The 14,226-nt window shown below is 39.5% G+C and overlaps 1 protein-coding gene across 2 annotated transcripts in view; it reads left to right on the top strand.

The window, feature by feature from the left end:
• cps1 (carbamoyl-phosphate synthase 1, mitochondrial) overlaps window positions 1-14,226 on the top strand; it is a 53,866-nt gene that overhangs the window by 17,360 nt on the left and 22,280 nt on the right. For both annotated transcript variants that reach the window (XM_037790013.1, XM_037790014.1), the window contains 6 exons: window positions 4,756-4,897; window positions 5,220-5,285; window positions 5,507-5,570; window positions 5,728-5,909; window positions 7,887-8,081; window positions 11,379-11,446. In XM_037790013.1, coding sequence (XP_037645941.1) covers window positions 4,756-4,897; window positions 5,220-5,285; window positions 5,507-5,570; window positions 5,728-5,909; window positions 7,887-8,081; window positions 11,379-11,446 — 717 coding nt within the window. The remainder of the gene's footprint in view (window positions 1-4,755; window positions 4,898-5,219; window positions 5,286-5,506; window positions 5,571-5,727; window positions 5,910-7,886; window positions 8,082-11,378; window positions 11,447-14,226) is intronic.

Genomic DNA, 14,226 nt, shown 5'->3' on the forward strand with positions numbered 1-14,226 from the left:
AAATTAGTGCCGTTAAAACAGATTTGCGTTAAGGCGTTATTATCGCGTTAACTTTGACAGCCCTAGTAGTAATATACTTATGTGTGTGTGTCCTTGTGTGAGTGTGTGCAGTGTGTACATAGTGCTGTGACATCCTCAAGAACTAGAGTAGAAGTTACACTTACTATATTGTATCTGTCCGACTCTCTCCTTCTCTTTGATGGTTGAAAATATCCAGTCAAGTGGAACTATCTCCTCCAAAATACAGTACATCCATCCGTCCATCCATCCATAAAGTTGCAGTCTGTTGCACCACAGGCAGACTCACAGATTATTATCATTTTATGGAATATATTATAATTTCTAGCTCCCAAACTGGCTCACTCACTGTCAGTCTCACCCCTTTACCATATACATTCATCTCCTGGTTATCCGTCTCATTATTTCTGCCCTAGATTTTGTTGGTTTGCAGGTTTAGAATTGGCCCCTCGCTACAGACGATTAATTGAATATTGTCTGACCGCAACTCGGTAAAACCTGCAGGGAAATTCCATTCTCATTCTTCGTATTAAATTAATAAATTCAGTTTAATCATGTTATTACTCCGGCTTTCAGAAGAAAATCTGTGTCCCACAGTTGTAACATAAAAAGACAAAACACAAATCAGCGCTGTATGATATGACAAAGCAGGATCCTGACTAACTATTACAGTTAACAATCCACTTGATGAATATTCGTATTACTGGCAAGTTATGCCCACCATCACTTCTAGTTCTTTCTAGAAATGATTGAATATTCTTCAATAGGAAAACGTTGGTCCTCAAAATGAGATGGACCCCAGTCTCTTCACGTCTCTCTCTCCCTCTCTGGTATTTCACCTCCTCTCACCCGCCTCTCTCTTTCTCTCTGCCCTCGGGCTCTTACCTGGACAGTCGCTGTGAATTTTCATGGCTCAGCCACAGGTTACCTGCTGCTTCCTTCTGACTCCGCTGTTTAATAATTAATGGCTGGACTGTCTGGTGGGCGCCCGGCGCAACACGCTGACACATGGAAGGCAGTTGTAGTCTCCGCTGCCTCTGAAGCAGGGGACACTGGGATGGGCACACAACAATAGGCTGCTGCCAGACTGATGGAGCGGAGAGCGGAGTACAGGTGGGCTTCAGGCTCTACTGGTCAGCAGATTCATTGTGTGCATAAGAGTGTTGGACTGTTAGGACTGAAGGATACTTATTGATAGAGATGAGAAGAATCCTTCAAAGTGAGGACATTTTATTTTTCTTAATTTGTGCAAGAGGCACATGTACTTTCTTTGTAGAGTTTGGATTAAAGCTACAAAGATGAATCCATGAATCAATTAGTTGTCAGCTATTATATTAATCTGCAACTATTTTGATAATTGGCTAATTGTTTTGAGTATTTTTTTTTAAAGAAAAAAGTCTGAATTTCTCTGATTCCAGCTTCTTAAATGTGAATATTTTCTGGTTTCTTCACTCCTCTATGACAGTAAACTGAATATCTTTGAGTTGCGTCCAAAACAAGACATTTGAGGATGTCATCTTGGGCTTTGGGAATCAACATTTTTCACCATATTCTGACATTTTATAGACTAAAGTAAACTAGGCTAAAAGCTGCAAATCCTCTCACTGCTGGAACCAGATGATGTTTGGTGTTTTTTACTGGAAAAATTACTTAAACCGTATATTGGTTATCAAATTATACACTAATATGGTTGTGAATCTTTCGGTATCTCACGATTCGATTCAAAATCAAGGTTCAATTCAGTACATAAGGGTGCTAATCAAGAACATCAAATTGAAGTTATACAAAAAAATAGTAGGCTTAGGTGAGCTGCCTTTTTATTTCTCAGAAACATGCCAATTTCAAAAATAAATTGTACAGAAAATCACGCAATGATGCTTGAGAAAACTTTGATTTGGTGTATTATTGTCCATCAGTAGCAATATCTAGGTTCTTATGTAGAATTAAAAAAAAAAAAAAAATCTTAGAAGATAAGAATCTCAATTCTTACATTTTCCCCCAACCCCTGTTCACCGTTATTATACCTGTACCATCATATTCCATATTCTGCATTGACATTTTCTTTTTAAATACAGTATGATCAAACTCCTATAGACATACAACCACAAATCAGATTTTTGTTAGACCTGCGTATGAGGACAGAGTTAATTAGGTATACAAGCCCTGTGCATGACATGAATCACATAATTTAGAAAATGAAAAGTGTGAAAATCCAGAAGGTGGTTCTTGCCAAATTTAGTTTGTCTGCGTGTGTTTTTGTGAGCACATGTGGAAATATCTGGCAGTCCCTTTTCTTCACTCTTTGAATACACACAAACACACCACACACTGTCTTAATGTGTTTTTCATGTTTTATTTGTCTGTGAGGGCAGATGTACATAAGTTCATGGCATGCAAAGGATTTCCCTCTCGCTTTAAACTGCTCTTTCAGAGAGGATAATTGTACACAAGACAGCCGAGCTCTCAGATCAAATGTCTTTCCTTCCTGTGAGTCTAACTCAGCTGCTCTCTCCTTTCGTTGTTTCTTGGCTTTGCTATTTCTCAGCCCGGCCGTGTGCAGTGGGAGTTAAAACACACTTGACATTTCCAATATTGTTACGCTACAAGGTCATAAATAATTCAGATAAGGAGGAGGGAGAGCAAGTTGTGGTTTACCACAAATAAGAATCCCTTCACTCGTTTTCTACCTAGAGGTAAAAAAAATACTGTGACATTATAAGAAATTTGCTTGTTGCTTCCTTAGTGGGAGTTACATGAGGAGATCAATATCAACTCCATCATGCATTCATGTGTTTAGTTTAATTTGGCACACAAAGTTTTCATACACTGAAACTTGTTTATTTAACATGTTCAGAAATAGAACAAGTGTGGTTTTAATAAGCAGATATCGTATGCACTGTAACTACTTTTTGGCCAAATCAGCTGAGTCCAGTCGCTGCACCGGCATCTCACATGTCCTGTCCTCACTGTGAAGTCGCTGGCTTTTCACACTTTCCTAACTCTGAGCAAAACCCAGCTGACCTTTAGATGTTTTGTGGGCTAGAAAACCTCGATACGTATCATCATCTTCAAGATGACTTTGTTTTGAAAATCCCATGGCACGTCTGTGTCATCCTTTCCGTCCAAGCGCACCTCCTTCCTACTAAAAATGCTGAATTACAGATTCACAAAGAAATTCTGTAAATATAATTCAAGCATTCCCTGTCCCATCATTTTCTGTAAACTACACTTTGCCATTATATAAAACAGTAACCAGCAAGATGTGACTATAAGTATTAATTTCTCTATATACACTAATACATGCAAAACCAGTAAATTAAGTAAAATAAATAAAGTAAATGGAAATGCAGCTGGTCCAAAATGGTTTAATTTAAGTAAATTCATGTTTTTTTTATAAATTGGTCCAGTTCAAAATCGCCTCTTGATACTTTATTTCTGCCACCATTTTTCTGTTTAACCTCACAGCTGGCATTAAAGATTTATCGATTAAAAGTGGGTTTTAAATGGCTGCACTTGCCAACCTGGTGCTTTGGCACCTCGGTGCCCTGCTTGTCGATGTGTTATTGATCACTCTGAGGTTGGCTGTTCCTCGCTGTCCACATCGCTGGCTAGGCGAGCAAGTCGTGACCCACTTGCTAGAATGACCCTCTTAGCTCAGTGGATTTGAAAATACACCGATATATGAGAGGGGCCGCAGACAGAAAATATTCAATAATAAACTCACCTGTCCGTCTTTTCCACTCCCTCTGCTTCCTTTTCCTCACTACCACATTCATGTCAGGCATACTGTGCATTAAACTTTTAAACTTAAGAAATGATTGACAGACTCTGGTAACCTCTACTCTGCAGGTGACATAGTGCAGTACGAGAATAAATCAAACGGCTTTTCTTTTGGCATAAAAGGAGATTTGGTTATGGCAAAAAAAAAAGAGCATTGTTGTTCCAATGCAAATGGGGTGTAATGTCTCAGCAGTGATCCTGGAACCGTATTACAGAAATGTCCTATGTTAAGTCTTAAGTTAAGATAGAAAGAGTCTAAGATAGGATGCAAATCCTAACTAACTTTAGGAAACCTCTTATCTCACTTCATCCTATCTTATCTCAGGTATGGAAATCCTAAATCCTCAATCCAACACCCCTTATCAACCTTTATGTTTGTTACCTAGCAACCAACACTATTTTTTTTTTATCTCGCCGCGATAAACAACTTTCTAACCGTTGTTTTTCTCATTGAAACATACAAAAAATGGAGCAAAAACAACGGCGGGCAGTTAACTACAAGACAGATGAGTTAAAGGTGTTGGTAACATCTGAAAAGAAATCCATAGATGTTCTTTTGGGAAATTTACAACAACACTAACTCTGGAGATAAGAGAGAGAGTGGGCTAAGATTGCAGACACAGTCTCCACCATATCCGGCATCCAACAGAGCGTTGATGCATTAAAAAGAAAATAAGTACACTGACAAGTGATACGAAGAGAAAGGCAGCTCTTGAAGAAAAGTGAAAGTTAGGACAGCTTAAAGTTAGGAGAGTGTATGTAAGATTTTGGGAAGTTAGGACACTTTTCCTATCTTAAGTTAGGATAGGAACATTGACTTAGGAATTGTTCATCTGTAATGGCTTTTTCCTAAATCAGGTCCTAACTGTAATAACCATGGTTGCCAAACAGTTAAGATAGGATCTGCAAGTTAAGAATCGTTGTATAGTCACCATTACTTATTGTCTTTTCCTACAGTGGCACAGTACCGAAGGAGCTGCTGCTGAAGGCTAAACAAGACGGCTTCTCAGACCTGCAGGTTGGTCAGATACTGGGCTCCAATGAGAGTGCAGCCAGAGAGCTGAGGCTCACTCACGGCATCAGACCCTGGGTCAAACAGGTGAGCATCACCGAGCTGCTTCTTCAGATAGACCGAGATAACTGACTCTGCCTGATCAATACACACACACACACTCGTACACAATTTCCTTTGTTCACAAATGTAAGTGAGGGGAGTATGAAAATATGTAGGGGGCATAAAGGTTAAAGCATCGACTCTCTTTCCACATCGTTCAGTATTGATGTGTTTTGTCGAGAGTGTAATTCCTGATTCTTGGGTCAAAACATGCAAAAGGAAAAAATATATAACATATAAACAACAGTCTATCAGTACTGACATCTGACCCATTTCAACCTCTGTTTCATCTGATCCCTCTTCTCAGATTGACACCTTGGCAGCAGAGTATCCAGCCATGACCAACTACCTGTATTGTACCTATCACGGTCAGGTATGTGTGCTTTGCTAACTGAGAATAGTACCATTATGATGTATAGTATGTATCCAGCATAACTACAATTTCAACATTTTAATTTGTTATGACATTTTTTTTTAATTAGAATATGAGTAATATTATTTGTAAGATGTGTGTTTTTGCTGTGCTATAGAGTTATTGATGTCCACAAGAGTGCGTCATCAACAATGGTTTTGTCAATTTATTTGATCCAACAGGAGAATGATCTGGAATTTAAAGACCAGGGAATTATGGTTCTTGGTTGTGGGCCCTACCACATTGGTGAGCTCAACAATACGCTTTCATATCATTTTCATGTTGTTCATATAAAGGTTTTGCTGATTACATTAATATGCAGTTGTGTATTTGTTATGCTGTTTTTGTGACGTTCTGTTTTATGGCCAACGTAGATAAATGTATCAACTGTTTGATCCACCAGGGAGCAGCGTGGAGTTCGACTGGTGTGCGGTGTCCAGCATCAGAGCTTTGAGACAGATGGGCAAGAAGACGGTGGTGGTCAACCACAACCCTGAGACGGTCAGCACCGACTTTGACGAGTGTGACCGCCTTTACTTTGAGGAGTTGACCCTGGAACGCATCCTGGACATCACCCAACAGGAGGTTAGGACACACATGCAAACACGCCATTTCTTAATTGACAAAATTCAAACAAAATATACACATGACCTATTTACAGGGCTGTAGTAGTGAAGTCGTGCATTGTTAGACTTGGCTATTGAGAACTGGTCAAGTTGTTCCTGGCTGGGATCAGTCGTACAGAACGTTGCCTGTGTCCCTGATATGCATTCGAAAGCGGCGCAGCACACTAAGTTTAGACTTTATCAATTGATGGTTGTTTGTTTTAGGAGGTGCTACAGTACACCTACTTTCTCAGCCATGCTATTTGCATAAATAATGTCAATAAATAAATTGAAAATGAAAATGAAAATTTCCCTGCTTTTAGGAATGCATATTACGGGGTAAAAACGTCAGTAGCAAATATCGTATAAAGTTTCATGTTTATTAACGAATGTAACATTGACTGTAATGGTTCTCAAACCTAAATTCTATGCATTGATTAGTTTGATGTTAGGCGATATATCAATATTGTTTATAGACATTATTTCTGTCCATCCTAACTACTTAACCACTATATTAGCATTGAAAAGACTCTATTGCTTATCATGGTCTTGGACTCAAGTTGCTCTGGACTCGGTCTTGACTTATTCTCAACTGCCTTTGGACTTGGTCTTGACTCAAACTCGACTGGACTTGGTCTTGGACTCGATTAAGTTGGTCTTGACTACAGCCCTGCATATATACCTCTACCTTTTTATCATTGAAAATAATTTTGTATTGGTAGGCGATAGAATTCTTCAACTTTCCACTGAAAACTTAAAACGTTTTAAAGTGGGCATGTCTGTAAAGGGGAGACTTGTTGGTACCCACAGAACCCATTTTCAGTCACATATCTTGAGGTCAGAGGTCAAGGGACCCCTTTAAAAATGGCCATGCCAGTTTTTCAATGCCAAAATTTAGCGCAAGTTCACAAAAAGCTAGTATAACATGGTTGGTACCGATGGATTCCCTGGGTTTTTTAGTTTTATGTGATGCCAGTATATTCTCTCTAGCTTTAAAACTGAGCCTGCTACTACCTCCGAAAGATTGAATAGCGGCCGGGCCCGACGATGTCTCGTCAGATTTTTAAGAGGTTAAAATCGCAAGTTGCATTAATGCGCTAAAGAAAAAAGTGACGTTAAAACAAATTTGCGTTAACACGTAATTATTGCGTTAACTTTGACAGCCCTAATAATGGTATATAATTCTCACCTTATTGCCCAATGCAATAAGGTATGTCTGTGGTATGCATGAAGCCCAACTTGCAAAACTATTTCCCTGATATTTTCTATGTATATGTTTGTTGATATCTGTGTGTTTATGTTGTGTTGTGTGTTTGCATTTGTACTAATGTCCACTGACTTTCCCCCGCAGAGGAATTGTACTCTAGTTAAAGTCACGATGGGATCAGAGTGTGATTAAGTGTTTGTTTGTTCAGGGTGATAGCATTACCATCAATCCCTCTCTCACGGCTACAGTCCCCTCTTGCTTTCTGTGTGTGTGTGTATGTGTGATAAATACGGCATTAGAGCATGGAGATAAACCCTGGACAGGAGCAGGAGAGCAGGCCCATGAATAATGAAGAGATACAACCTGGCATTGCCATGGAAACAACATCCCCCCTGGATCAGCTAGACAGGAAAAGGGGGCTGCATGCTGTTATTAAAAGGAGCACACACACTTTGTTCACACACGCACACTGTCCCTAGTGACAACTAAACTCATGGCACGACCGAGATCAACTGTTTTGTTGTTGTTTTGTCTAATATTTTCACTATGTGATCAGCGGCCAGAATAATTGGAAGCTGGCTTCAGACTGTAAATCTTGGCTAAAGCCTGTGGCAGGAGGTCCAAGACTTGACAGAGCATCTCTCCCTCTCCTGTCCTTTTTCTCCTCCTTCCACTTCTTATTCTTTTATTCTACCTGCTGTTATTATCCTCTGTTTCGCTCACACATTCTTGTTTTTCTCTCCTCTCCAGGGTTGCTCTGGCAGCATTGTGTCAGTCGGAGGCCAGATCCCCAACAACCTGGCCGTCCCGTTGTACCTCAGTGGGGTGAAGATTCTGGGGACGAGCCCCCTGCAGATCGACCGGGCTGAGGAACGCTCCGTCTTCTCCAGGATACTAGATGACCTCGGGGTGGCCCAAGCCCCATGGAGGGCCCTCAGTTCCCTGGTGAGAGACAAATAAATAATGGATAGTAGGGACATTAATGATATATTATAGCTTGATATTTTATGATATCAGTCGTGACAATATGCTTAGAAAATCTTTTCAAATTGCTACCCTACAAGGTATGTGAATGTTGTGGAGCGGGACCTGAGCACCAAGAAGCAGTGTCATAGTATTACTCTTGCTCTAAGATAATGCTCCCAACACTCATGTGTTTTTGCCGGCTACAGACGGTAATAGGATGACTTCCCAGAGTTAACAGGTTTCAGGGTTTCCACCAGAAAATGAGTTAGCAGACAAAGGTAAGCTCAGAGTGTTCGGAGAATGTTAGTTCAGGCAAATGATGTTTGCTTTTAAAAGACATTCCCATGTAGGTCATTATTATTTTCTAATTTAGATTTGTTTACATATGGAACTACTTTAAGAAAGTCTAACATTTGCATTTACACAGAACCCTATAAGAACTCATATTGTATTGTAAAAACTAAGGTGTAACACCGTGTCCTAACCTTGAAAATCAGTTGTTGGCACATTTTATGCCTATGCAGAATGTTCTGCCCTTAAAGTTCCAGTCAAACTGAAAATGAACCAACAATAATATAATCGTACCAAAACGTCTCCTGAAGGTATCATGGTATCACTAACAAGTTAAAGTTGGGTTTTTCCAAATAAATCTGGTTTTCCTAACATACTGTAGACTTTTTCCTGGTGCGTGTGTTTGGGAAAAGTTTTTTTTTTTTCTGGTTTATTATTAGGGCTGTGCAATTAATCAAATTTCAATGTCAATTAAGATTTTGGCTTCCAAAGATTATGATCTAGCCTCTTAATTTTGCTCACAAAATGCACCAGATTTATGCTTTTAACTTTAAAATGTAGGCTACAAAATATTCTTTCTTAGTTTATGATGTTTCCAAAGTCAATGAGTTAAATGTGTTAAATAATCGTGATCACGATATTGACCAAAATAGTCGTGATTATAACTTTTGCCATAATTGAGCAGCCCTATTTATTATAATATATTTATTCATATATTTAAAAATACGTACTTTGATTTGGCCACCTCAAATCCACGCCAAACACACATAACATTATCTTTAGTTACAGCCCTATAACATCACAACTTGTCTCATTATTCGTAGAACTTTCCTCCTCATAAGAGCACCGTCCCCCTCGACTTACTGTCTTGTTTAGCATTTTCCTTGTATTTGGCCCTCTCAACTAGCTGGCGGCTACATCAGAACGAAGCACTGGCAGGCCCCTCTGTGGACCAGGCGGAGCACTGATGAAATGTGTCTGCAGTCAGCGCTGAAATATGTCTCTTCCATTACCGTTGCTCATGTATTCAGTTACCACTGAGGAGCGATTATCCGCTACACACAGATAAAATTCTGTGCCTCTCCAGAGCCTACCTACATATTCTATTTCCCTGCCGAGCTTGAAGAAACAGTTTGTTTTTATTGGGCTGGAATAACTCCAGTAGAGCCGTGGGGAGATGGTTCTTGCGTCTCTGGGAGGCTATTTTGTGTTTGTTAATGGTATCCCACCTGGCGAGTGAACAGTGGGTAATGATAGCGAGAAAGAAGCTAGACCTGCGAGATAGAGAAGAGAGAAAGAGCGATGATGATAATGATGATGATGAGGAGGAGGAGGACTCTCACTGCTAGACTCCTTCTACGACTCGTTCTTCTCTCATTCCTTATGTGATCTGAACGGAAGAAAAGAAAATCAAAAGGGAGATGAATTAAAGCCCTACTTTCTGACTGTTGGAGCACTTATCCTCTCCCTTTTTACTCTTTTGATTTGTCCTGTTCTTGGCAGACTTTGGAGTACACCTTTCATTCTTGAAGTCTTTCAAAATGTGTGTAGTTTAATTGAGAATGGGTAAAATTGTGTATGAGAGGGTTTTGTTACAAGGACAAATGCAAACACGCAGCCTTGATTTGATATTGATTCTTTGTTTTCTGTCTCAAGTGGCTCTAATCATACAGTGTTCCAACGTTATATGAATTCCTTAATGATAAATACACAGTTACATAAAGATTGAAATGCAAAACAAAGCTCAGGTTAAAGACTGGTGATAGGTGATGGAGCTTTCCAGGCCATGGATCAACCACATTTTTATTTATTTTTCTTTTATTTTTTTACTATTATTTTACTAAATGTTTTTTGTTTTTTTAAGAATCACTTTTATGTTGAACTATAGGCTGCTTTCTGTTGCTTTTGAGTTTGTTAGAAGGCTTTTTCTTCTTTGTCTGCCTAAAAAATATTTGTACCTCAGTGACTGTAAGTCTGGGAGCAATCAAATGTGTTTACATTTCAAACCTCTCCTATTTCTTGTGGTAAACAGTTAAAACTTTTTCAATATTTGTCCTGCATTTCCCACAATTTTAACCACATTTCACTACCGTGAAATCTTTGTGTAAAACGTAATGTTAAGAGCTTCATGCCATATCATCCGAACTTAAAGGGATAGTTTGGGTATTTTGAAGTAGGGTTATATGAGGTACTTATCCATACAGTAGTAGGTGTATTAATTACAGTAGGTGACGGTCGTACCCTCAGTTTGGAGAAACAGACAGGAGCATCGGCACCGCAGCAAAGCAATACAGTGCTGTTGGCGGGGACGGCAGAAAATATATTTTAGCCACCTAAAAGAAAGGCTCACCTAAAAAATGTTATACGTTATAAGTGTACGCTACATTTATAATATTTTCTGACAGTGAACTGAACTTAAAGTGAAACGTATCTGTACTGTTTTTGTCATGTGATCCTGCTGACTTTGGAGAGAGCATAGGTACGTTTCACTTTCAGTTCAGTTCCCCGTCAGAAAGGAAAAGGAAAGGGCTGTCTGACGGCAAGATAAAGCGGTGAAAATATAGCGTACACTTAAATGGATAGGTGGGCCTTTCTTTTAGGTGGTTAACATGTGTTTTTTTACATAGAGTGATATTGATTAACTGTCAGTTACTGTCAGCATTGATTTTTACCAGTGGAACTAGGTTGGAGGTGCGCGAAACTTTGCATGAATAGAGCCAGGGCGAGTGGAAAAACTGAAACAATCTGATGTTCGCATCACATCCAGTTAGGAAGAGATAATAGGAAGTGTAATACACCTACTATGGAGTACCTCATACAACACCACTTCAAAACACCTGAATTATCCCTTTAACATGTGTTATTAAGTGGCTCCAAATTGTGACAGACTATTCTGGAGGTATCGCTATGATGACATGCTATCTTAGTCATCAAAATGATAAATAAAGCTTACAACATCTGCTGTGCTTTTCTCTCCCTTCAAAGGAAGATGCCTTTAACTTTGCCAACCAGGTGGGCTACCCCTGTCTGCTGCGCCCCTCCTATGTTCTCAGGTAAGTTTTAACACACGTCAGCCAACATACTCTGTTAGTTACAGTGAATGAGATTATCATATAGTGGCTGACTCAGACTGTAACACCTTAATCAATAACAAGCACATTTTAGGTATTTTGTCTACATTCGGTATAAACAAATAATCTGAATTAGTTTTTTTGTGTTCAATTTCTAGTCAATAAAGTATATTAAGAAAAAACAGTGCAGTCCTGGTTGGCTGAGGCATGAAAGAAAAAAACATTTATTTTCTTAATAATTAATTCACAGACTTATTGCTAACTGAGTAAAACACTATTTTAGTTCTGATGATTAATGAACTTTACTCACATTACAGCTCATTTAATATTGCAGTGACACTTTAGTCCAGCAGATGTCGTGATGAGACCCTGTATTCATCAAGGCTGTGTCACTGAGCACAAACTTGTATGAGGGAGTTTTTTAAAGGTTTAACATTTAAACTGTGATGTTGTTTTAAAAGTGATTCTGTCCGTGCCTGTTAGTCATCGAGTGTCATACACTAGGTCATATAAAACTACAGAATATCAAAGTAATTTAAGGGATATCCACCACTTGATTTTGAAGTAGCCATAATCATACCATTAATAATGTAGAGTTTATTAATAATGCAGAGTTTATTATTATTTGCAATTCCAATTTCTTCCACCTACTGTATATTGACTTCTGTTGGATACTTTTAATGAGAAAGATGAGCCTCTCTTCTCCTCTCCTAGTCTATCCTCTCCTCTCCTCTGTCCTTGTCTCCTCTCCTACCCTATCCTCTCATCTGCCCTTGTCTCCTCTCCTCTCGTCTCCTCTCCTAGTCTATCCTCTCCTCTCCTCTGCCATCGTCTCCCCTCCCCTCTCCTCGCCTTTCCTCTCCTCTCCTTTTCTATCCTCTCCCCTTCTCTCCTAGCCTACCCTCTCCTTTGCCCTCGTCTCCTGTCGTCTCCTCCGCCCTCCTCTCCTCTCCTACCCTATCGTCTCATCTGCCCTCTCCTCTCCCCTCTCCTCTCCTTTCCTCTCCTCTCGTCTCCTCTACTCGCGTTTCCTCTCGTCTCCTCTCCCTGTCTATAGCCTATCCTCTCCTCTGCCCCTTGTCTCCTATCCTCTCCTCTCCTCCACCCTCTTCTCCTCTCCTACCCTATCCTATCCTCTCAGCTGCCCTTGTCTCCTCTCCTCTCGTCTCTTCTCCTAGTCTATCCTCTCCTCTCCTTTCCTCTCCTCTCCTCTCCTCCGCCCTCCTCTCTCTCCTACCCTATCCTCTCATCTGCCCTTGTCTCATCTCCTATCCTCTTCTCTCCTAGCCTTTCCTTTCCTCACCTCTCCTCTCCTCTCCTCTCAGCATCAACGTAGGGTGAACTCCCTCTGATCTCTTCCCATCCCTAAAGCGTTTTCACTTTGACATAGTTGTTAATGGTTTTTGAATGTTCTTCTCAGCCTCGGTACATATGCACAAACTCTCACATTTCCACACCAAACACTCTCTTCCTTGTCAGATTCATGCATCATATTTTTATAACAGTAAAATGCGCACACACCAAAACTCACAAAGTTTGAAGTATTCAGCTCTAAAATATATTCACATCATACCTTATAACCTATATCTTATTTAATCTTAAATCCATCATTCCTCTTGGTTATAAAAATATATTAAATATATTTGGAGCGATGTGCCAACACTGCTAGATACGGCCGTACAATGATATGCACAAGCAATCAGACAGTTTTCAAACTAGTTTCTAGTTTTGCCATTTTATCTCAGCAACTTTTTTATAAGTAAAAGGGTTTCCAAAATGTCTTTCCATAGCTTAAACATTTGCAAAGTGTCTCATTTCTTCACTGTTTACAAGTGCTGAGTAAAATGCAAATGCACAGTAGTTCTGAGGAATTCCTCACTATGTGAAAGCAAGTCTGTGTGGGTGAGAAATGTTCCAATCCGACCTATAAGTAATAAACCCAAGCATGAAAACTGTCTCGCTCACTTTTATGAAAATCCATCAGGTAGATTTATTGTGATCCCCTTGTTTTAGATTTGTAGTAACTGTTAAATTTTCCTTCCCCCTGGGGATTTTTTAGGTGTTGAAATGAAATCAGGATTTGGTGATGACTAAAAAAAACATTGGGCCTGTAAATAATATTTGTGGAGACAGTCTAAAAAATGACTCCCTATAATGTGTACTCCATTGCTTTTCATTTTTAAATATTTTGACCATTAGCCGTAAGTTAAGGCAGATGCTATTCCCTGCTATATCAAAATGATAGCAATGTGAACATCAACCAAACATGACTCAGTCTCATTTTAGATCCAGGGTTTGATTTGCATTAGGACAGTTTCACCTCGGTTCCTTTTAAATTTTGTCACCTCTTTGCTGTCGACATAGACAGAACAAGTCAGTCTTATTTAAGATAATAACAGAGAGGCGAAATCCCTCCCCTTCCGGTGTTCCCCAAAAATATGTACGGTAGTCAACGGCGAGAGACACATTTTTTTGATCCCGTTTGAATTGCGCCATGAATCACACATATGTCAATTTAAAACATAATTTTGCTATTCAAGAAAGTCGCAGTTTGTCGTAGGTTTGTCGTAGTACCATTGAGTTTTGTGTGTAACCGCTCAGTGAACTACATCTCTCGTCTTGCACAATATACGTCACCGATACCAGCCAGCTAGTTAACGTAGCTATGTTCCATACACAAATGAAACGTTATCTTACCTGATGTGTTTTATCCAGCGACTCCTGGTCTTTTTATCAGCCGGGAAGCGAAAGAACAAGCAAGA

This window comes from Sebastes umbrosus, chromosome 13, assembly GCF_015220745.1.
Source record: "Sebastes umbrosus isolate fSebUmb1 chromosome 13, fSebUmb1.pri, whole genome shotgun sequence".
Lineage (NCBI taxonomy): Eukaryota > Metazoa > Chordata > Actinopteri > Perciformes > Sebastidae > Sebastes > Sebastes umbrosus.